General features: G+C 36.8%; 1 protein-coding gene across 1 annotated transcript in view; it reads right to left on the bottom strand.

Moving 5' to 3' along the window:
• Positions 1-24,919, bottom strand: part of LOC111150371 (interleukin 1 receptor accessory protein like 1) — a 786,204-nt gene that overhangs the window by 638,936 nt on the left and 122,349 nt on the right. Inside the window, exon 4 of the mRNA XM_022507811.1 lies at positions 2,285-2,471. Coding sequence (XP_022363519.1) covers positions 2,285-2,471 — 187 coding nt within the window. The remainder of the gene's footprint in view (positions 1-2,284; positions 2,472-24,919) is intronic.

Raw genomic sequence — 24,919 nt, 5'->3', positions numbered from 1 at the left:
TTCCTTAGTGAAAAGAAGGGCCATCTGTACCCCAACGTTCATAGCAACAATGGCCACAGTCGCCAAACTGTGGAAAGAACCAAGATGTCCTTCAATGGATGAATGGATAAAGAAGATATGGTCCATATATGCAATGGAGTATTATGCCTCTATCAGAAAGGATGAATACCCAACTTTTGTATCAACATGGATGGGACTGGAAAAGATTATGCCAAATAAAATAAGTCAAGCAGAGAGAGTCAATTATCATATGGTTTCACTTATTTGTGGAGCATAAGGAATAACACAGAAGACATTGGGAGATAGCGAGGAGAAGTGAGTGGTGGGAAATTGGAGGGGGAGACAAACCATGAGAGACTGTGGACTCTGAGAAACCAACTGAGGGTTTTGGAGGGGAGAGGCGTTGGGGGTTTGGTGAGCCTGGTAGTAAGTATTATGGAGGGCATGTATTGCATGGAGCATTGGGTGTGGTGCATAAACAATGAATTTTGGAACACTGAAAAAATAAAATTAAATACAATTTTTGAAAAAGAAGATATAAGAAAAAGGACTCTTGTTAAGATTACTCCTAACATCATTTTTAGAAGCAAATACTCCAAATTTGTTGACTGTGAAATTAACCATCTTGACACTTGATACTGAAAGCATAAAATATAAGATATATTATTTAGGTATAAAGTAGAAAAATTAATTCTGTAGCAGAAAATGCTTCTATTTCAGTATTTAAATCTTTTAATATTACATTTAGAAAAAAATTCTCTCCCTTTATAGCATGCACATTCTACAATTTGTGAAAGAAATGGCCAAGATGTCTTTATGGTCTTTACAGTACCATAAACATCTATTTTCATTGTTGATGGGTCTAACAAATTATGGTCTCTAAATTAAGCTTTAGATTTTAATGACGTTGGCTCAGAAGCTTTCTCTTTTTGCCAGAACAGAAGTCTATTTCCTTTAGCCAGATTTGAAATCAATGCCATGAGGATAAAATAGCTTTAAGCCCTCTGACACTGTTCAGAGGTATTATTTCTAAAAAAATATTTTGCCAAATCAAATTTTTCCAGACTATTATTTTGATTATGTGGTTCAATGTCTTCATATACATGGAAGAGAGTTATCTGGTTATTTTTCACTTACATACTGGTCACCCTTTGTTAGAATATTACTGAAGGGGCGCCTGGGTGGCTCAGTGGTTAAAGCCTCTGCCTTCGGCTCAGGCCATGATCCCAGGGTCCTAGGATCGAGCCCCTAATCGGGCTCTCTGCTCAGCAGGGAGCCTGCTTCCTCCTCTCTCTCTCTCTCTCTGCCTGTCTCTCCGCCTACTTGTGATCTCTTTCTGTCAAATAAATAAATAAAATCTTTTTAAAAATTGTTAAAGATTTGTTTCTTTTTAAATTTCTCATAAGTTTTGAACTCATGACATAGTGGTATCGGTAGATCTAGTTACTAAGAGGTCATGCTTCCTACATCCCTATTTCCAGGGAGTTGAACAAAGCAAATTTTCTACTAGTACTCTTTAAATCATGGATATAATATTCCAGAAAAATATTCATAGCAGCTATATTATATTTCTTGATTACACTCAATGACAAAAATTTCTTTGATGGTATAAATAAGCTGAAGGGTATGTTCTCATCTTAAAATTCAGAAAAAGTCAATTATATGATAGGAAGGACAAGGGTTGGATTATTCTCCTTAAGTCTGAAGATTCTTTTGTTTTTTGAGAAAAAGTTATCTAGCACTATTTTTATAATGTTATGAATTTCCCTCAGGTTTTTAAAAATATATATGCTTTTATATGAAAAGGATTGGAATATACACAAAGATACTTCCATTAAACAGAACATTTTAATAAAGCCATTGTACTATTTTTTCATAGAAGTAAATCAATCCTTTCTTTGTTTGAAAACATTAGGAGTGTTTATATGAAGAGCTCTGAAAGGAATGCTTAATGTATTCTAGTTTCTGAATTATCAACCACAGATTATAATGGACTTGAAAGAACAGTATAAACTAGCTATGAACATAAACACAACAGCCTATTGCAGTACACCAGTACACCAGTATTTGTATCACCAGTACAAATATCACCAGTACAAATACCAACTAGCATTTATCAAAGATATTGCTTTGAAATCTTATAATGACCAGCACAACCTGCTATAGTATTTCAGGAAGATAGAGTTTAACTTCATCATACCCATAAAACTTTTTATCCAACTAGTCCAACAATAAGATACACATTAATCTATTTATAAGGAAGAAAATCATGCACAATACATACCTTATACCATAGGATTTCAGGTTCTCTGGTTGGTAGTAAAAAATCTTCGATGTCACGGCATGAAATTTCCTTGCTTTTGCTAAGTTCAGCTTTGTCAAAGTATTTCATTTTGGAATTGTAGCAGAGTCCGGTGTCATTTTCACCCACTGTCAGCGAGATGGATACTTTCATGCAGTAAGTGGAGTTTCTGTAATGAAGCAGAATAAAGAGGTGGTCTGGTGTGAACAAAAAGTAAGTGCCACCAAGCAGTACATGTACTTCACTAAAACAGACAGACACAGAGACACAGAGAGAGACAGAGAGAGAAAGGAGGAGAGGGAGAGAGAAAAGAAAAAAAAACCCATTGATTAATTAATGTTAAGGTGTCATGGCTTAGTCCACAGGGCTCTCTTTTGTCACAAAGCTAAACAATGCTTAGTTCTGCAAAGCCATTTGTGTATTATTCAATTCTTAGAAAATAGTTTCATACTATATACAAGTGTGGTTTGAAAAAATGTTCAATAGGGATTTCTGTATCTAGAAAAGCAGAAAAAATAAAGGATTTAGGTCAGGAAGTAAGTCAACCTTGGGTTTATGCTAAACTTGGCAAACTCAACAGAGAAGTAGGAAAATGTAATGGATCAATTAAGCATAATGCAAGGAGAAGAATGAGGCTGCTCAATTCTTACAGTAATGGCTGTCTTGATAATTGGAGAGCTTATCGATGAATATGGGAAGAAAACAGTCCTGGATAAAAAAATACTGCAAGTTTTCTTATAAACTGTACTATTTCTGTTTGCTATTTATGTCTCTGGACATTCAGTGAATACTGCTATGGGTCAGGCATGGTGATGCAGGCAATGAGAATAAAGAGAAGCACAAATCATCAAATTCAAGGTTTTGTTCAGAATGTCTTACTTGGTAAGTGCCCAATGCCTCATTCGTATACTTGGCTATCAAAGTCCTGGAATTGAATTTTTTTAAGATTTTATTTATTTATTTATTTGACAGAGAGAGAGAGAGATCACAAGTAGGCAGAGAGGCAGGCAGAGAGAGAGGGGGAAGCAGGCTCCCCGTGGAGCAGAGAGCCCGATGTAGGGCTCGATCCCAGGACCCTGGGATCACGACCTGAGCCAAAGGCAGAGGCTTTAACCCACTAAGCCACCCAGGCGCCCTTGGAATTGAATTTTACTGCTTACTATTTCTGTAACTTCGGGCAACTCATTTAATCCCTTGGGACCTTAGATGGGCAGTGGGACAACATGTGTCTGAGTATTAAATGTGATAGTGAATCAAAATCTGTTTGGCCTGTCACCAGTGCTCAGTAATGGTGGCTCTTCTCACTCCATACTGGTGTATCGAGATCACAGCCCCCAAGCCCTCCTCCTTATTCAGCCAAGATGTTTGACTTTTAAGCAGCTCCTTGAATTAAATCCTTGCTTTTTTTTTTTTTTAAATGACTATACGACATGATGAGAATCACCAGAAAATAGTTAGGTTGGTTATGGTATAATAAAAAATGTAGTTGGTCTTGGATCCTGGCACAGATTTCCTGAAAAATCTTAGAAATCACTGAGTGATAGGAGTGTCTTTTGCTATTCAAAGGGAGCTCCATTTAATCACCCTTGAGTTTATGTTAACCCTTGGGATGACCTCCCTAGAAAGCCTTGGGATGGGGCTTGTTACCAGAAAGATTAAGTGTGCAGAAGGTTGAAAGTTTTAACTGTATCCACTGACCTTCAGACAAGGGAGCAGTAATTTCAGGTTAAGTTCTGTAAAAACCATGGAACCAAAAAGATTTGATGAGTTTGGGTTAATGAACACATGGAGGTGCTCGGAGGATGGCACGCCTGGAGATGGCACAGAAGTTCTGTGCCTCTTCCTCTACCCTTTGCCACACACATCTCTTTCATCTGACCCAGTTATTTCTGTCCTTTGAAATATCCAAAAGTAGTAAGTAAACTGTTTTCCTGAGTTGTGTGACCTGTTCTAGCAAATGATTGAATCCAAGGAGTGGATTGTGAGAACCTCTGATTTATAGTCTGTCACAAGCACAGGTGACAATCTGGACTTGCAATTGGTGTCTGAATATGAGGCAGGGGGCAGTCTTGTGGGATTGAGTCCTTAACCTGTGGGGTGTGATATTATCTCCAAGTAAATAGTATCAGAGTAGATGTGAACTGTAGCGTATCTGGCTGGTGTTGCAAAATTGCTAGGTGTGGGGAAAAAAAAAACACATACCTGGTGTCAGAAGTACTGAGAATAGGGGAGAAAAGTAGAGTTTTCCTTTATAGTTACTTATTCAGCTTTATATTGGATAGCAAAGAAAATTGCCACAAAATTATTATGTAGACTTATTAAATGTAGATGTCTCTACCTTCATATGATAGCCTACAAGCAGATCTAAAATACTTTATAGGTTGGGGGTGTTCAGGTGTCATAGTTGGTTAAGCATTTGACTCTTGATTTCAGCTCTGGTCATGATCTCAGGGTTGTGAAATTGAGCCCAACATTGGGCTCCACACTGGGTGTGGAACTTGCTTAAGAGTCTCTCTTTCTTGTCCTCTGCCCCTTCCCATCCTCTCTCTCTCTCTCTCTCTTCCCCTTTAAAAATAAAATATAATAAAATAAAAAAATTAAAATATTTCAGAGGTGAAACCCTTCACCTTTAAACAAAGTCAATCAGTAAAAAGGTCCTGGAAGAATGTGTTCAGAGATTTTGTTTGAATGATAAAATATATTCCCTGCACTCAGCTCCTCACAATCCAGAAGTGATACACAATAGCTGAATTTCAATGTGATAAGCACTACAAAGAGCTACTGTGTGCTACCACAGCAGCATCAAAGAAAGAAACAAGACCTCAAAATTTGTGATTCCTGGTTATCTTAAGGAACTAGTAAGAATATGGCAATTTTAACAAAGGCTCTTTCAGGAACAGTATACACAAATGCTTGAAGACATTCAACAACTTGATGTGGTTGGAGGAATTGCAAATAATTTGGTGTGGCAGAATTAGTTATAAAGGAATAGCAGGAACTGAGGCTGGAGGTCTGTGCAGAAGCTTGAAGGAGCAGCATGCAAGCCACAGCAGAATGTGGACTTTATACTAGTAAGTGAAAACATTTGGATTTTGGAAAGATGTTTCTGCTCAAAGTGAGAAAAATGATTGGAGAGAACAGAGGACTAAGCACAGTGAGACAATAAGAAATCAACATCATTCATTCAGGAGAAAAATGGCAGCTCCAAAGGCAATGACCATTGATACAGAGAGGAGGAATCATGTTCAAATTATATTTAAGATAGTAGCAAAGGAAAGAGAGGTATCCAAGATGATGAAGAACTTCTCACAGATGAGTATATGAAACATAGAGCCAATCTCTCAGCATGGAAAATACAGAAAAAAGAAACAGCTTTGAGAGAAAAGAAAGTGCTAAATTTTAACTTGAGCTTAAACACCTAGCAGAAATAATAGCCACTTTGGTTTTGCCAGAAATATTGCTCATGCATTATTTATTAATTTTACACCAGTACAGACTAGAGCATGCTCTTCATGGGCTCATTTTAAGATAATATTTTCAGGAAAAATAATTACCTAAGTTAAAGCAATTAACTATCATAGGACACATTCCAATGTGTAGTAAGAAAATATGCACGTTTTAGAACAATCCTGATATTGGTACACATTAGAATTCTTAAAGAACAGACTTTTCTAAGAAGTCAGTCAGTGAATTCTAAATGAACACTCCACACTAATCTATTAAACTCATGAGTCTTAGGTTTTTCTTCTCCTCAATTTATTGGTGTTGTTTGTTTTGTTTTTTTCCTATACCTTCTTTAATCAAATGCCAGACATTTTTGATACAGATAGGGTTAAGAGCAAGATCTCCAAAACCCAGCTGTAAGAGGTTCAGATTCCAGCTGGATCACTCACTGCTTTTGAAAATCAGGGAAACTCAAATACATAAATAAAATATTTTAAAAAAGGGGGGTGCCTGGGTGGCTCAGTGGGTTAAGCCTCTGCCTTCGGCTCAGGTCATGATCTCAGAGTCCTGGGATCGAGTCCTGCGTCGGACTCTCTGCTCAGCAGGGAGCCTGCTTCCTCCTCTCTGCCTGCCTCTCTGCCTGCTTGTGATCTCTGTCTGTCAAATACATAAATAAAATCTTTAAAAAAAAAAAAAAGAAAATCAGGGAAACTTACTTGACTCCTTGGGCTTCTTTCTCCTCATGTGTATAAGGAGAAAATCATAACAAAGAACTCAGAGGTTGGTGTGGGAGTGAAGCATGTTAAAACCCGGAAAGAGCTTAGGGCAGGGCCAGTCATCCAGGAGCACTCAGGAAGTGTTAGATATTAAAATCAGTACTATATTCCCTCCCCCCCCTTTTTTTTTTAGATTTCCATTTTCCTGTCCAGCCCCCCAGGGTTTGCTCAGAAGGCAGGTGAGCTAGACAACATGACCATGATGATGACTTCAGTTCTTTGGTGTTTAATTAGAGTCAGGCATAAGCATCCAGATAAATTCTTCTGTTTTTCATCTGGGATATCTGAGTGGGCTGGAGAAGACTGAGTAACTTGATGAAAAATACAGACTCCCCACCTCAGCTGTCCGCTTCTCCTTTTGTACAAATGCAACTGATCCCTAATTTCCAGAAAGTGGATCCATATGAGCACACTTCGGTATTCTTATTTTCCTGACTTTTATTTCACAACTCTGTGAGGTGACTGCTGATCTACAACTATCTGGTAATGTCTGAAATTCCAGACTCCCCAGGATAGCACTATTTCCAAATTACTTTCAATGTTTTAATACTTGTTTACTGTTTCTGTTCATCAGGAAGTGATTTAAAAAGCTAAAAACAAAGCAGCATCCAATGAACACTGTAGTCCTATTTACTGAGAAGAGCTAACCGGAAGCAAGCAACTTGTGACACATTAATAAACTTGTGATCCCCCTAAGGGGAATTACACACTCTCAAAGTAAAGAGCACCATCCACCATTATGAAATCGACAGCACAGATTTAGCTATGGCACTGTGGCTCTGCACCATCAGGGAAATACTGTGTAATGGGGTAAATGGGGTAAGGTGAATGCTCCTACAGGATGGACAATGGAAATCATCAGTGCATATTTACTCAGCTTCTGTTGTTGAGAACAGATGGGCTGCAACCTAGACAACAAGTTAAATAATGACTGCTGGTTTCCATGTTAATAAAATGGCTAGAAAGATAAGATATACATGTATGTGGTAGAAACAGTTCTTAGCTGAGAGTCAACACTGAATTGTCCTCTACAGGGAAGAAATGACATTATTGTGGATTAAAAAAAAAGACCTATTTCAACCACACTTCAGTAACAGATAAAAATACAATTAATTAATTTCTAAAAAGACCTAGTATTCTCTGGCAGAGGTGACCTGCAGTACACGCCAATGATACAGAATGTATTGTAGAGACCAAAGTCATGCAGATTTCCTTTGTTTCACCTGCTGAAGTTATAGCAAAGCAACCCAATGCCTGAAAAAGTGAATGACTTATCCAAGTTCTACTATCTTCTAACTTCTAATTCTATATGCTACTGGAGATCATTAGTGCTGGGTCAGCACACAAAAACTATTCATATATATATATATATATATATATATATATGTATATATATATATATATATTTAAGACTATTTAAAACAAAAGAAAATTACTCACTCTTAACTCCTGGTTTTATTTGATTTTATACTCCCAAGGAGATGTCTTCTAGAGAAAGGGAGAATGTGATATAACTTGAATTTCTTTGAAAATTTAGGTCTTTAAATGTCCCCAAGTTTAATAAGGACTAAAAGGGAGCAAGCGTTGGGTCTTTAAAAATATCATTTTTTTTCCCAGCTCTTTCTACTAGGTACTTTTTACAAACTCACATACTTGTAAATGAGGTGGCTTGTGAAACGACTGCCTTAGAGTGCTATCTTAAAAGGGAGGAAAACAACCATCTATCCTTAAAACAGTGTAAAGATTGAGAACTAACAAATATATTTGAACATAATCAAGAGGCAAATATGTGACAAATACAAAATGAAAATAACTTCTATAAGTACAGACTGTGGAAGTCAATACAGGGCACTGAAGTGCTCCACAGGTTTCTTAGAAGTTTACCACCTCAACATGGACAAGGGTTCTAAACTGGCATGCATGGGAATTATCACAGATTTAAAACTTCATCTTTTACAGGATGACCACATTGTACAACTATAGATCGAGGTGCAGAAAAGTGGGTGGTCCAGACAGGAGGTAAGAAAGAAAATGAGGTATAAGAAGGCAACATTTGGGTATTACCTGATTAGCTAATAAAGTATGATAAAAAGCCCGTGATCTCACACCAAAGAGTAGTACAGTTACAATTACTCTGTAATCATACCTGCTATGCCTGATACTGCATAGTGCTGAATATCTCTTTCCTACTCGAACAGAATTACCAGTAGCATGATTGTTAAATAGATCCTTTAAAAGCATCACTAAACCCTTGACCTGTCTGTTAATTCTCAGGTCCCTGGGGAAAATAATAACATTGCCATAAAAGTTAGAAATTTTTTCCCACAGTATGAAGTGCTGACCTTGATCAACAAGGGATTTGATCAACATTTAAAAAAAATTAAGTTATTCTCTGCTTCTCTATATTACATGGTCTACTCTAAAATTCATTGGTCATTTTTAAGGTCATATGCCTTTGCACAGAGATGTTTTGTAAAAATAAGAGCAGGCAGTATTTTTAAAGTGTCACAAATATTTGGGCATGGAAAGACAGCAGATCTGAAGGTTCCGTCTGTGCAGACCCGAGCAGAACTGAACTGTCTGGAAGGTGGTTCTCTGGCCGCAAATTTGCCCGTAGTGTCTAAGCATTATTGTTAAAAATAAAGTGTTAGGAATCAAAAATGTAAGGGTTAGATTGTGGAGAAAAAAAAATCTTAGTTTGTTCAACCTTAAATATTCTTTGTTAGTTTATTTCTAATCTTAAAGCCTTCCATTTTTTTCTGTCTTTAATTTTTTTCTCTCCGTGCTTATGGTGATGCCTGAAGCTACGCATGTGGCCCCTCTGTCATATCTTATCTTTCTTACACATATCATGCTTAGAGCTACTGGCACTATATGTGAAATGTGTTTGGATTAGGTTTTCTTTTGAGAAGAGCTCTGGAGGACCTATTGCTTTAACTGTGCTTGAAATCAGCCCTTGTAAAAAGATTACAGGGAGAACACTGAGCAAATGATAAGACTATAAATGCCAGTTTATTGCCTTCTCATTTGAAATTCTGTTTTCAAAAAATTTAACTGGTAAACTAAACTTTATCTACAGTCTTCTGCTAGCTTTATATTCAAAATAATTGTCTTTGTCTTTTTTGGTGACAAGTCATTAATATAATTTTGCCATCTTTGTTTTTCTTGCCTAAGATTCCTGAAACATTAGAGTTGAGAAGATATTGATGTATGGAATTCTAGTCCAGTATTTCTCTGCCTGAGTTATTCTTGGGCATGAGGACTTTTGAACTTCACAGCTAGACCACATTGTCTCCTTCCTGACCTCTTCTTAAGGGAGGAGGAAAGACGGAGACAGGCAAACAAAAATAACCTGCCCCTAAAGAAAACTGAGGCCCAGGATGTGAGTTCAAGGTCACATAAATTACAAATAATTTCTTCAGGAAATCCTGCCCATCTTATCCTTTTATTTTCCTCAAAACGATCTCAATCTGTAATCATTTATTTCCACTGATATTTGCTGCCTCCTCTGTTAATATGTTTTCTCATAGTATATAAAATAAGGGAGTTATCTGTATGCGGTTTGGGTTCTTGGAGGCCTAATTTTTTTAAACAGGTAAACTGCATACAACATAAACTTAACCATTAACCATTTAAACATGTACAATTAAGCATCATTCAGTACATTCATAATGCTGTGCAACCTCTATCTAGTGCTATGACATTTTCATCATCCCCAAAAGAAACTCATAACTATTTGCAAGTACTCCCTAATTCCCCATTTCCACAGCCTCTAGCAACCATCAGTCTTCTTTCTGTCTTCACAGATTTGGTTATTAGGACTATTTCATATAAAGGGAATCACATAGAGTGTGTGTGTGTGTGTGTGTGTGTGTGTGTGTGTGTGTGTGTGTGTATGTGTGTTTGTCTGGCTTCTTTCACTTAGCATAATGTGTTCAAGGCTTACCCACATTGTAGTAAGCATCTGTACTTCATTCCCTTTTGTGGCGAATAGCCCAGTGTACAGATATAACAATATAGTTCATAGAAAGAGTCTGGAAGTTTTCCTTCTGCTTCAATTTTTTGAAACAGCTTCAGGAGAATAGGTGTTATTTCTTCTTTGAAAGTTTGGTAGAATTCCCCAGGGAATCCATCAGGTCCTGGGCTCTTGTTTTTTGGGAGGCTTTTGATCACTGCTTCAATCTCGTTACTAGATATCAGTCTACTCAGGTTGTCGATTTCTTCCTGGTTCAATTTTGGGAGTTTATAGTTTTCTAGGAATGCATCCATTTCATCTAGGTTGCTTAGCTTATTGGCATATAACTGTTGATAATAACTTCTGATGATTGTTTCTACTTCCTTGGTGTTGTGATCTCTCCCTTTTCACTCATAATTTTATTAATTTGGGCTTTCTCTCTTATCTTTTGGATTAGTGTGGCCAATGGTTTATCGATCTTATTGATTCTTTCAAAAAACCAGCTTCTAGTTTCATTGATACATTCTACTGTATCTCTGGTTTTTACCTCATTGATCTCTGCTCTAATCTTGATTATTTCCCTTCTTATGTGTGGAGTTGGTTTGATTTATTGTTGATTCTCCAGTTCTTTAAGGTGTAGAGACAGCTGGTATGTTCTGGATTTTTCAATTTTTTTGAGGGAGGCTTGGATGGCTATGTATTTCCCCCTTAGGACCGCCTTTGCTGTATCCCATAGGTTTTGGACCAAAGTGTCTTCATTCTCATTGGTTTCCATGAATTGTTTCAGTTCTTCTTTGATCTCCTGGTTGATCCAAGCATTCTTAAGCAAGGTGGTCTTTAGCTTCCAGGTGTTTGAGTTCCTTCTAAACTTTTCCTTGTGATTGAGCTCCAGTTTCAAAGCATTGTGATCTGAGAATATGCAGGGAATAATCTCAGTCTTTTGGTATCGGTTGAGTCCTGATTTGTGACCCAGTATGTGGTCTATTCTTGAGAAGCTTCCATGTGCACTTGAGAAGAGTATTCTGTTGTTTTAGGGTGGAATGTTCTGTATATATCTATGAGGTCCATCTGGTCCAATGTGTCATTCAATGCTCTTGTTTCTTTATTGATTTTCTGCTTCGATGATCTATTTCTGAGAGAGGCATGTTAAGATCTCCTACTATTAATGTATTCATATCAATATGACTCTTTATCTTGATTAACAGTTTTCTTATGTAATTGGCTGCTCCCATATTGGGGGCATAGATATTTACAATTGTTAGATCATCTTGGTGGATAGTCCCTTTAAGAATTATGTAGTGTCCTTCTGTATCTCTGACTACAGTCTTTAGATTAAAATCTAATTTATCTGATATGAGAATCGCTACCCCAGCCTTCTTTTGAGGCCCATTGGCATGAAAGATGCTTCTCCATCCCTTCACTTTCAGTCTGGGTGTATCTTTAGGTTCAAAATGGGTCTCTTGTAGACAACATATGGATGGGTCCTGTCGTTTTATCCAATCTGCAACCCTGTGCCATTTTATGGGCGCCTTTAGGCCATTCACATTGAGAGTGATTATTGATAGATACGTTTTTATTGACATCGTGTTACCTTTGAAGTCTTTCTTTCTGTAGATTGTCTCTATATTTCTGTTCAATGCTATTCTTAGGATTTTTCCTCTTTTATAGAACCCCCCTTAATATTTCCTGCAGTGTTGGCTTGGTGGTAGCATAGTCTTTTAAGCCTTGCCGGTCTTGGAAACTCTTTATCTTTCCATCCATTTTGAATGTCAGTCTTGCTGGATAAAGTATTCTTGGCTGCATGTTCTTCTCATTTAGTGCCCTGAATATATCTTGCCAGCCCTTTCTGGCTTTCCAGGTCTCTGTTCATTTGTACATGAGCAGATAGACCTTTGAGTTTGTTTCCACATTCTGGACACTGAAAATAATGCTGCTATGAGCATTCATGTAAAAGTATTTGTTTGAGTACCTTATTTCAATACTTTTGGGAATATACTTAGGGGTGGAAATGTTGGTCATATGGCTGTTCCATGTTTAATTTTCTGACAAACCAAGCACTTCTTTTTTAATCTCTTAAGCTCTTTCTACCCTTCTGAATACCAGTTTCTGCTGGCACAGAAAAGAGGGAGACTAAGGCCTTAGACAAATGTGTTCACTAACTACTGTGGTTAAATACTTACAAGGCCTAATGATTTTTTAAGTTAAGTGCCTAGTACAGTGCCAGGCATAGAGCAGACACTCTCAAGAAATATTTGTGAAATGAGTAAAAAAAATTAATTCTTTGTTAAGGTCTATATAGTTCTGATTACACTTCTTTGCTCAATCCCTTTAAACAACTCTCATCTACACCCTGCCAAATGAGTTTTTATCCCTTTTTGTTTTATGTTTCTCTGAAATAGCACACATTTCTTGATAGTGGATGCAGCAAGAAAATGTGTCTTTCAGGTCCAGCAAAAAATTAAAATGAAGCTGTAAAGATTTCCTCGCATTCAATAGCTATCTGAAATCACCTGATTATATCATTCTCTCATCATGTATGCAACAGACTTTCTTCTAACTGTAGTTGATCTCCTTGATTTGAAAGATAAGAAAAAGGGAAAATAAATATATGAGCCACATTTGGGTCAGTTGTAAATCACTTTTTTTCTCACCAAGAATAACCCAGGAAGCTTTTTTCTACAGTGAGCATAATAGTGCTTATGCTATTAAGTCTTCCTCCCAGGCTGTTGTAGAGAAGAGGTGACTGAGGATCCAGACATTGAGCTAATCCTACACCTTACCTCCTCATTTTAAAGTGAGGAGAAGACAGAGAATGACCAGAGATTGTTGTAATTTTACCCATTCACAAATACATTTTTCAGAGTTAGATCAATAACATATAAACATATGAAAACATGATTTTCCCCCTGCTGTATAGAAACTAACTATGGACAATGTCAGTAAACAGAACTTTTAATCAGTGGGGCTTCTTTCTTTCTTTCTGTCTTTCTTTTGCAAATACTTCTTTAAATATTTTCTAGATGTCATAGCAGCATATACATTATTCAGTTTTACTTTGTAGGTCAATATATTTGTAGTCAGAGATACAGAAGGACACTATATCATTCTTAAAGGGTTTATCCAACAAGAAGATCTAAAAATTGTAAATATCTACACCCCCAACATGGGAGCAGTCAACTACATAAGCCAACTGTTAATCGAAATAAAGAGACATACTGATAATAATACATTAATTGTAGGGGACCTTAACGCTCTGCTCTCAGCAATAGACAGATCATCTGAGCAGAAATCAACAAAGAAACAAGAGCTTTGAATGACACACTGGACCAGATGGACCTCATAGATATACACAGAACATTCCACCGTAAAACAACAAAATACTCATTCTTCTCAAATGCACATGGAACTTTCTCCAGAATAGACCACATACTGGGTTACAAATCAGGTCTCAACTGATACCAAAAGGCTGAGATTATACCCTGCATATTCTCAGACCACAATGCTTTGAAACTGGAACTCAATCATGAGAGAAAGTTTGGAAGAAATTCAAACACTTGGAAGTGAAGACCACCTTGTTCAAGAATGTTTGAATAAACCAGGAAATCAAAGAAGAACTTAAACAATTCATGGAAAATGATGAGAATGAAAACACATCAGTCCAAAACCTATGGGATATGGCAAAGGCAGTCCTAAGGGGGAAATACAAATCCATCCAAGCCTCATTCAACAAAATAGAAAAACCCCAAATATAAACACTATCTTTACACCTTAAAGAACTGGAGCATCAACAACAAATTAAGCCTAACCCATGCACAAGAAGAGAAATAATTAAGATTAGAGCAGAGATCAATGAATTAGAAACCATAAGTATAGTAGAACACATCAGTAAAACTAGAAACTGGTTCTTTGAAATAATTAATAAGATCAATAAACCAGTGGCCAGACTTACCCAAAAGAAAAGAGAAAGGACCCAAACTAATAAAATTATGAATGAGAGGGGAGAGATCATGACTAACACCAAGGAAATAGAAACATTCACTAGAAATTATTATTGGGAGAGGGAGGAGCAAGAGGGTGGAGGAGTAAGAGACTTAAAGATCATCTGGTCCCAGGAATTCAGCTAGATAGTCATCAAACTATTCCGAACAACTACAAACTCAACAGGAGATTGAAGAGAAGAAGAGCAGCAATTCTACAAACAGAAAAGTGACCACTTTCTGGAAGTTAGTATGTGCGGAGAAGTGAATCTGAGGTGACATATGGGAAGAGAGAATGCGGGGGGAGGGGCGAGACACCAGCAAGCGGTAGAGCACAAAATTAGAAGTTTTAGAAGTCTGCTCCACTGAGGGACGTCATTCCATAGGCAAAATGAAAGGGTGGAGCCCTCATTGGGCCAGTGTGGTCTCAGGACCCATGGGGTCACAAAAAGACCAGGCGTGTCTGAGTGTGGCAGAGCTTCCAGGTGTCAGAGCAGGGAAGCCAGCTGCAGAGACAGAGCCAAGGAGTGGACTCTCAGGTCAGGCTTACCTTAAACCATGATCCGAGGCACAGTAAGGCCACTGCTCTTTGAGCAGGTACCCCACTAGTGGCAGATACAGGGAGACCCCTCCTTCCTCCTCTGGGAGGAGTGATGCAGGAACATGCTGCAGGAATCTGCTGGGCTTGGAGACTCCAAACAGGGCCATGCACCAGAGATAGAAATGCTGGGTCACAGGCTGGGTGAGCACTGAGTGCAGCTGAAGACCAGGGAGATGGGAGGGATCTACTGCTTTTCTCTGAGGGCACACTGAGGAGTGGGGCCCCGAGCTCTCAGCACCTAAGGGGCCAGAGATTGGTAGGCTGCCATTTTCATTCTTGTCTTCTAAAGCTATCGAAAGCGTTCAGGGAAAGAAAAAAAAAAAACTACAAGAGCAAACTGGCAGATTACTTAACCTGGCCCCTGGAAGGACAGTGCAATTCTACCTCAGGCAAAGACATTTGTGAATCACTAAAACAGGCTCCTCTCCTAGAAGATCAACAAGAACATCCAACCAAGACCAAGTTCACTAATCAATGAGAACTGCAAAACTTCAGAGCTAGGGGAATACAGCACATAGAATTCATGGCTTCTTTCCCATGATTCTTTTATCTTACAAAGTTAAATTTTTTAAATTTTAATTTGTTCTTATTCTATTTTTAAAAATTTGTCTTTCTTCCTATTTTAACATTTTTAACTATATTTATTTTATTTTATCAATACCTTTTTAAAAATCTTTTAAAATTCTCATTGTATTAGTGAGATTATACCCTTCATTGTATTTAATCTTATTTTTTTGTATACATACATGTTTTGCTTTCTTTAAAATTTTGTGATACAGTTTCTTGTAACAGATCAAAACATACCCTAAATCTAGTGCATGACTTTGTTCTAGTCTCCAGCCTGATTACATTGTTTCCTCTTTTTCTCTTTAAACAACTTCTTATCAATTCCTTTTTTAGAATCTTTAAATTTACATCTTTACAATCATATTCCATCCCTTCATCATGTTTACCCCTATTTTTGTATATATATGTTTTTCTTTCTTTAAAATTTTGGGAGGCAATTTCTTCTAACAGACCAAAATGCATTCCAAGCCAAGTGTTCAGCTCTGTTCTATTCACCAGTGTATGTATGCATATCTATCTATCTATCTATCTATCTATCTATATTCTTCCCTCCTTTCTTCTCCCCTGGGATTTGGGTCTCTTCTGATGTGGTCAGTGTATATTTTTCTGGAGTCGTTGCTACCCTTTTAGTATTTTGTTCTCTCACTCATCTATTCTTATCTGGATAAAATGACAAGGCAGAAAAACTCACCTCAAAAAAAAAAAAAAAAAGAACAAGAGGCAGTACTGACAGCCAGGGACCTAATGAATATGGACATTAGTAATGATGATTGTAAAGATGCTAGCTGGGCTTGAAAAAGCACAGAATATACTAGAGTTACTAGAGAATCCCTTTCTAGAGAAATAAAAGAGCTGAAATATAACAAGGTTGAAATCAGAAAAGCTATGTGAGGTGCAATAAAAAATGGAGGCTCTCACTGCTAGGATAAATGAAGCAGAAGAGAGAATTCGTGATATAGAAGACCAAATAATGGAGAAGAAGAAGCTGAGAAAAAGAGAGATAAATAAATACTGGGCCACGAGGAGAGAATTCAAGAGACAAGTGATACCATAATATGAAACAATATTAGAATAATTGGGATTCTGGGAACGAGGGAGAGGGGCAGAAGGTATATCGTAGCAAATTATAGCAGAGAATTTTCCTAATTTGGGGAAGAGAACAAGCATCAAAATCCAGGAGGCACAGAAAACCCCCTCAACATCAATGAAAATAGGTTCACACCCCATCATCTAATAGTAAACTTACATATCTTAGGAACAAAAAGAAAATCCTGAAAGCAGCTTGGGACAAGAAGTCTGTAAATGCAATGGTAAAAATATTAGATTGGAAGCAGACTTATCCACAGAAACCTGGCAGGACAGAAAGAACTGGCATGATATATATTCAGAGTACTAAATGGAAAAAAAAAAAACATGCAGCCAAGAATACTATATCCAGCTAGGCTATCAATGAAAAGAGAGGGAGAGATTAAAAGCTTCCAGGAAAAACAAAAACTAAAAGAATTTGTAAACACCAAACCAGCCCTACAGGAAATATGGAAAGGGGTCCTCTAAGCAAAGAGAGATCTACAAGTAACCAAACAGAAGGGAACAGAGACAATATATAGTAACAGTCACCTGACAGGCAATACAATGGCACAAAAGTCGTATCTTTCAGTAGTTACCCTGAATGTAAATGGGCTAAATGCCCCAATCAAAAGACACAAAGTATCAGAATGGATTAAAAAACAAAAACAAAAACAAGACCCATTGATATGCTGTGTGCAAGAAACTCATTTTAGACTTAAAGACACCGGCAGATTTAAAGGGTGAGAGTGGAAAAAAATATTACCATGCTAATAGACATTAAAAGAAAGCTGGAGTGGTAATCCTTATATCACACAAATTAGATATTAAGCCAAAAACTATAATAAGAGATGAGGAAGGACACTATATCACACTTAAAGGGTATGTCCAATAAGAAGAACTAACAATTTTAAATATCTATGTCTCTAACATAGAAGCAGCCAATGATATAAACCAATTAATAACAAAATCAAAGAAATACCTCAACAATAATGTAATAATATTAGGGGACTTTAACACCCCCCTCACTGAAATGGACAGATCATCTAAGCAAAAGTTCAACATGGAAATAAAGGCCTTAAATGACACACTGGACCAGATGGACATCACAGATATATTCAGAACATTCCATCCCAAAGCAACAGAATACACATTCTTCTCTAATGCACATGGAACATTCTCCAGAACAGATCATATCCTGGGTCACAAAATCAGGTCTCAACTGGTACCAAAGGATGGGGATCCTTCCTTGCATATTTTCAGACCACAATGCTCTGAAGCTAGAGCTCAATCACAAGAGGAAAGTTGGAAAGAACTCAAATACATGGACTAAAGAGTATCCTACTAAAGAATGAATGGGTCAACCATGAAATTAAACAAGAATTTTAAAAAATTATGGAAACAAATGAAAATGAAAACACAACTGTTCAAAATCTTTGGGATGCAGCAAAGGCAGTCCTGAGAGGAAAGTATATAGCAATACAAGCCTATCTCAAGAAACAAGAATGATCTCAAATACACAACCTAACCCTAAACCTATAGGAGCTGGAGCAAGAACAGCAAAGAAAGTCTAAACCCAGCATGAGAAGAGGAATAATAAAGATCAGAGCAGAAATCAATGAAATAGAGACCAAAAGAATATTAGAACAGATCAACAAAACTAGAAGCTGGTTCTTTGAAATAATTAATAAGATTGATAAACCCCTGGCCAGACTTATCAAAAAGAGAAAGGACCCAAATAAATGAAATCATGAAAGAAAGAGGAGAGATCACGACCAACAGCAAAGAATTACAAACAATTATAAGATATTATGAGCAACTATACCAGCAAATTTGACAATCTGGAAGAAATCGATGCATTCCTAGAGACTATAAACTACCAAAACTGAACTAGGAAGAAATAAAAAACCTGAACAGATCCACAACCAGTAAGAAAATTGAAGCAGTTATCAAAAATCTCCCAAAAAACAAGAACCAAGGGCCAGACGGCTTCCCAGGGGAATTCTACCAAACATTTAAATGATTAATACCTATTCTCCTGAAACTGTTCCAAAAAATAGAAATGGAAAGAAAACTTCCAAACTCATTTTATGAGGCCAGCATTACCTTGATCCAAAAACCAGACAAAGAACTTAACAAAAAGGAGAATTACAGAACAATATCCTTGATGAGCACAGATGCAAAAATTCTCACCAAAATACTAGCCAATAGGATCCAACAATATCTTAAAAGGATTATTCACCATGACAAAGTGGGATTTATTCTTGGACTCTAAATTTGGTTCAACATCTGCAAATCAATCAATGTGATACAATACATTAATAAAAGAAAGAACAAGAACCATATGATACTCTCAGCAGATGATGAAAAAGCATTTGACAAAGTACAGCATCCTTTCTTGATCAAAACTCTTCAATGTGTAGGGACAGAGGGTACAAACCTCAATATCATCAAAGCCAGCTATAAAAACCCACAGTGAATTATCATTCTCAATGGGGAAAAACTGAGAGCTTTTCCCTTAAGGTCAGGAACATGGCAGGGCTGTCCACTACCACACAGCTATTCAATATAGTACTAGAAGTCCTAGCCTCAGCAATCAGACAACAGAAAGAAATTAAAGGCATCCAAATCAGCAAAGAAGAAGTCAAGCTATCACTCTTTGCAGGTTATATGATACTTTATGTGGAAAACCACTCCAAAACCACTGTAACTCAGACAGGAAATCAATAAAGTGTCAGGATATAAAACCAATACACAAAAATCAGTTGCATTTCTACACATCAACAGCAAGACAGAAGAAAGAGAAATTAAGGAGTCCATCCCATTTAGGATTGCACCCAAAACCATAAGATACACAGGAATAAACCTAACTAAAGAGGCAAAGAATCTGTACTCAGAAAACAAAGGTACTCATGAAAGAAATGGAGGAAGACACAAAGAAATGGAAAAATGTTCCATGCCCATGAACTAGAAGAACAAGTATGGTGAAAATGTCTATGCTACCTAAAGCAATCTACACATTTAACACGATCCCTATGAAAATACCATCAATTTTTTTCAAAGAAATGGAACAAATAATCCTAAAATTTATATGGAACCAGAAAAGACCCCGAATAGCCACAGGAATGTTGAAAAGGAAAAGCAAAGTTGGCAGCATCACAATTCCAGACTTCAAGCTCATTTCAAATCTATTATCATCAAGACAGTGTGGTACTGGCACAAAAACAGACACATAGATCAATGGAACAGAATAGAGAGCCCAGAAATGGACACTCAACTCTACAGTCAACTAAAATTTGACAAGGTAGGAAAGAAAGTCCAATGGAAAAAGACCATCTCTTCAACAAATGGTGTTGGGAAAATTGGATAGCCACATACAGAAAAATGAAACTGGACCATTTCCTTATACCACACACAAAAAAATAGACTCAAAATGGATGCAAGACCTCAATGTGAGACAGAAACACATAAAAATCCTTGAGGATAACACAGCAGCAATATCTTTGACCTCAGATGCAGCAAATTCTTCTTAGAAACATCGCCAATGGCAAGGGAAGCAAGGGTAAAAATGAACTACTGGGACTTCATCAAGATCAAAAGCTTTTGCCCAGCAAAGGGAACAGTCAACAACACCAAAAGACAACTGACAGAATGAGAGAAGGTATTTGCAAATGACATATCGGATAAAGGGCTAGTATCCAAAAATCTATAAAGAACCTAACAAAATCAACACTGAGCGAACAAATAATCTAATCAAGGAATGGACAGAAGACATGAACAGACATTTTGGCCAAGAAGCCATCCAAGTGGCAAACAGACACGTGACAAAATGTTCAACATTCCTCAGCATCAGGGAAATACAAATCAAAACCACAGTGAGATACCACCTCACACCAGTCAGAATGGCTAAAATTAACAAGTCAGGAAATAACAGATGCTGGTGAGGATGCAGATAAAAGGGAACTCTCCTACACTGTTGGTGGAAATGCAAGCTGGTGCAGCCAGTCTGGAAAACAGCAGGGAGGGTCCTCAAAAAGTTGAAAATAGAGCTACCCTATGACCCAGCAATCGCACTACTGGATATTTACGCTAATGATACAAATGTAGTGATCCAAAGGGATACATGCACCCGAATATTTATAGCAGCAATGTCCACAATAGCCAAACTATGAAAGGAACCTAGATGTCCATCAACAGATGAATGGATAAAGAAGTGGTATCTATATATACAATGGAATACTATGAAGCCATCAAAATGATGGACATCTTGTCATTTGCAACAATGTGGATGGAACTGGAGGGTATTATGCTAAGTAAAATAAGTCAGTCAGAGAAAGACAATTATCATATGATCTCTCTGATATAAGGAATTTGAGAGGCAGGGTTGGGGCTCGTGGGGGGTAGGGAGGGAAAAAACGAGGCAGGATGGGATCAGGGAGGGAGATAAACCATAAGAGACTCTTAATCTTGGGAAACAAACTGAGGGTTTCTGGGGGGTGGCGGGGAGGGATAGGGTGGCTGGATTATTGACATTGGGGAGGGTATTTGCTATGGCGAGTGCTGTGAATTGTGTGAGACTGATTATTCACATGCCTATACCCCTGAAGCTAATAATACATTATATGTTAATAAAAAAATTCAAAGTACAGTTTCTTCTGAATGAGTATCACTTTGGTACATTGTAAAGTCAAAAAATCATAAATCAGGGGGCGCCTGGGTGGCTCAGTGGGTTAAGCCGCTGCCTTCGGCTCAGGTCATGATCTCAGGGTCCTGGGATCGAGTCCCGCATCGGGCTCTCTGCTCAGCAAGGAGCCTGCTTCCCTCTCTCTCTCTCTCTCTCTGCCTGCCTCTCTGTCTACTTGTGATCTCTCTCTGTCAAATAAATAAATAAAAATCTTAAAAAAAAAAAAAAAAAAAAAAAAAATCATAAATCAGACCATTATAAGTCAAGGACCATCTGTAATTTAAAAAGGCGGTTCATATGGAATCAGTAAAATTAATTGAAAAGTAATCACATACCAGAGCTCCAATAATGCCCAATGAGATATAAAAGATACCTGGGAAATGAGTATTTTAATCAACAGGAAGGGAGACTTTTCAAATAATCTGGGTAAAATTTTCTATAGCCCTCTCCAATTTTTATACTTTATTTTAATTTTTAAAAACAGTTTGTTTTCCGATTCTACTTGCTTGGTATCTTGATGATATAAGAGCTTCCACAAATAACAGAAAATATGTTTCTGTCATTTGAAAAAGAATAACTCTCATTGTTAATTACCTATTCTGGTTCTTAAATTATTCTTTATTTTATAAAAAAATCTGATTAGTTTGAATTAGTGTCAGGATTTATTAATCCCATGGTATACTCATAAAAGTTTGTTTTTAAATCTGAAGAATAAAGAAGATCTTGATTCTGTAAAAAATAAATAAATAAAATAGAAATTATTATCAACAGCTATATGCCAATAAGCAAAGCAATCTAGAAGAAATGGATGCATTCCTGGAAACCTATAAACTTCCAAGACTGAAACAGGAGGAAACTGACAACTTGAATAGACCAATAAGTAGTAATGAGATTGAAGGAGTGATCAAAAACCTCCCATAAAACAAGAGTCTAGTATCTGATGGATTCTCTGGAAAATTCTACCAGACATTCAAAGAAGAAATAATACCTTTCTCCTGAAGCTGTTTCAAAAAATGCAAACACGAGGAAAACTTCCAGACTTTTTCTGTGAGGCCAACATTACCCTGATCTCAAAACCAGGCAAAGACCCGATTAAAAAGGAGAATTTCAGACAATATTTTTTTGATAATAGCTTTGCTTTCCTTAACTTCAGAAGAAAAATACAATAAATAAAATTAACCATGGAGATGGTAAATAATCTTAATTATTAAGGGCATTTATATTTCTAATTACATGTATAAGACAAAAATCAAATCTATTCCATAAAATTGATAAGGTACGTATTTCCAGACTCTAGATACTGGTGTCATCTTAAACATACAATGCTTACCAAAATTCATGATCAGAGTTTCGTACAAAGAGTAACCTCTCTGAACTCAGCATATATAAAAACTAGCCTAATTTCTGCAAACACAAAGGGGACAAAACAGCACACCTGTATCCACAAAACCTCTTCTTTACCCAAGAGAATTTTGGAGGTAAAGTAAATGGAAGACAGAAAGTCTCCCTGAAAAGGAGACTGCAGCTACCACCCTTGAGACTAATATGTTCATACCACCAGCTTGGTGCTCAAATGTGAAGGTAAACACGCGAGCTCTTGCTTGCTTTTTCCACAACATTCTAATTTTACTTCTGAACTCTTTCACTGACTTTTCTCCTTAATGGTTTGAGATAGTTTCTTTCTATGTAAATTCAGTATATTTCCTCTAACCCCTTCCAGAGCAAAGCCATGCCATTTGATAAAAATAAAATAAAACCATTAAGCCCAGCAGGGAACACACAACCTAACCTAGGCATGAATGTATAACATCATTTTATTAAATGAGTGAATTGTTGCTTATCAAGCATTTAAAATTCATTAATTCAGTCAATACATATTTGTTGAGCAGAGTAAATGTCTGGCCCAGCTGGGCATAAAGCAGCGAACAAGCAAAGCAATTGCTTTTATGGAGCTTATATTTTACTGAGAGGAAATGGTAGAGGGAGGAATATTGTACAAAAAGCTTTGTACAATACCACTTCACAGACACTAGAATGGTTATTATAAAAAAATGGAAAACAACAAGTTTTGGCAAAGATGTGGAAAAAATGGAACCCTAGAGCATCACTAGTAGGTGTATAAAATGGTGCAGCCGCGATGGAAAACCAGCTTAGCAGTTCCTCAAAAAGTTAAACACAGAGCTACCATATGATCTAGCAGTTCCACTCCTAGGTATATACCTAAAAGAACTGAAAGCAAGGCCTTAAAGAGATACTTGTGTAACAATGTTCATAGTAGATTTACTTGCAATGCCAAAACATAGAAAGAACTCAAAAGTCTATCAGAATATGAATGGATAAACAAAATGTGGTATACAAATACAACACAATATTATTTGGCCTTTAAAAAGAATGACATTTTGATACGTGATGCAACGTGGATGAAACTTCAAAACATTATCCTACATGAAGTAAGTCAGACACTAAAGGACGAACATTGTATAACTCCACTTAGAATTGGACATTGTATAACTCCATTGTATAACATTGTATACAATGTATAACATTGTATAACTCCATACTTAGAATTGGCAAATTCAAAGAGACAAAAGCAAAAGAGAAGTTACCTGAGCTGGGGAAAAGAGAGGAATAGGCAGTTATTGTTTAATGCATACAGAATTTGTCAGGAATGACAAAAAATTTCTGGAAAATGGATAGTGGGGATGGTTGCACCACACTGTGAATGTATGTAATGCCACTAAAGTATATGATCAGAAATGGTTAAAATGGTAAATTTTATGTTATGTATATTTTACCACAATAAAAAACAATGAATTATACACTTTAAATGCATCAAATTATATGACATGTGAATTATATCTTAGTAAAGGCATTATTTTTAAAAATACTTATGCATTCTCTCATCTAATCTCCCTCTATGTAATCATATTTAGCCCTCTTATTTTAATATCATCTCTGTATTTTGTCTCCTGTGCTTGTATCTCCAGCTCTGACCTCTCTCTGAATTCTAAATTTACATATCCAGTTGCCTATTTATCATACCTAATTGAAATCTAAAAAGTTACTTGAGACCTAAGATGCCCCACAAATAAATCTTTACTTTTACCCTTGAAGCTACTCTCCCTAGCCTCCCATATGTCACCGATTGCAACACCATTCACCTAGCTGCTCAAGCTAAATAGCTAGAATTTTTTTCAGACGTTAAAGCCTCACCCCAACAAAACTAGCAGGAGGTGAATGAGAGGGTATCAAAAACTCAATAATTAAGATAAATAATATTTTAATACAATGTTTAAAAAATCAAATACAAAAAATCTATGAGAATAAAGGTTCATAATTCTTTAACACTCAGCTTTATATTTATCCTATCAATGATCACTAATCAATATTTTCTTAATTTTTATTTGTATATAGGTATATATTTTGTCTTCCATACAGTGGAAGTGCCATGAGAACAGGAGTTTTATCTGCCTTGTTCACTACTTTATCCCATTAATATGTCTGTCTTTCACCAGGCTCTCCTACTGGCTGATGTCAAGGTTAAATTT

Source organism: Enhydra lutris, unplaced genomic scaffold, assembly GCF_002288905.1.
Source record: "Enhydra lutris kenyoni isolate GAN:26980312 unplaced genomic scaffold, ASM228890v2 scaffoldscaffold23, whole genome shotgun sequence".
Taxonomy (NCBI): Eukaryota; Metazoa; Chordata; class Mammalia; order Carnivora; family Mustelidae; genus Enhydra; species Enhydra lutris.
This window is presented reverse-complemented; position numbering and strand designations above follow the sequence as displayed.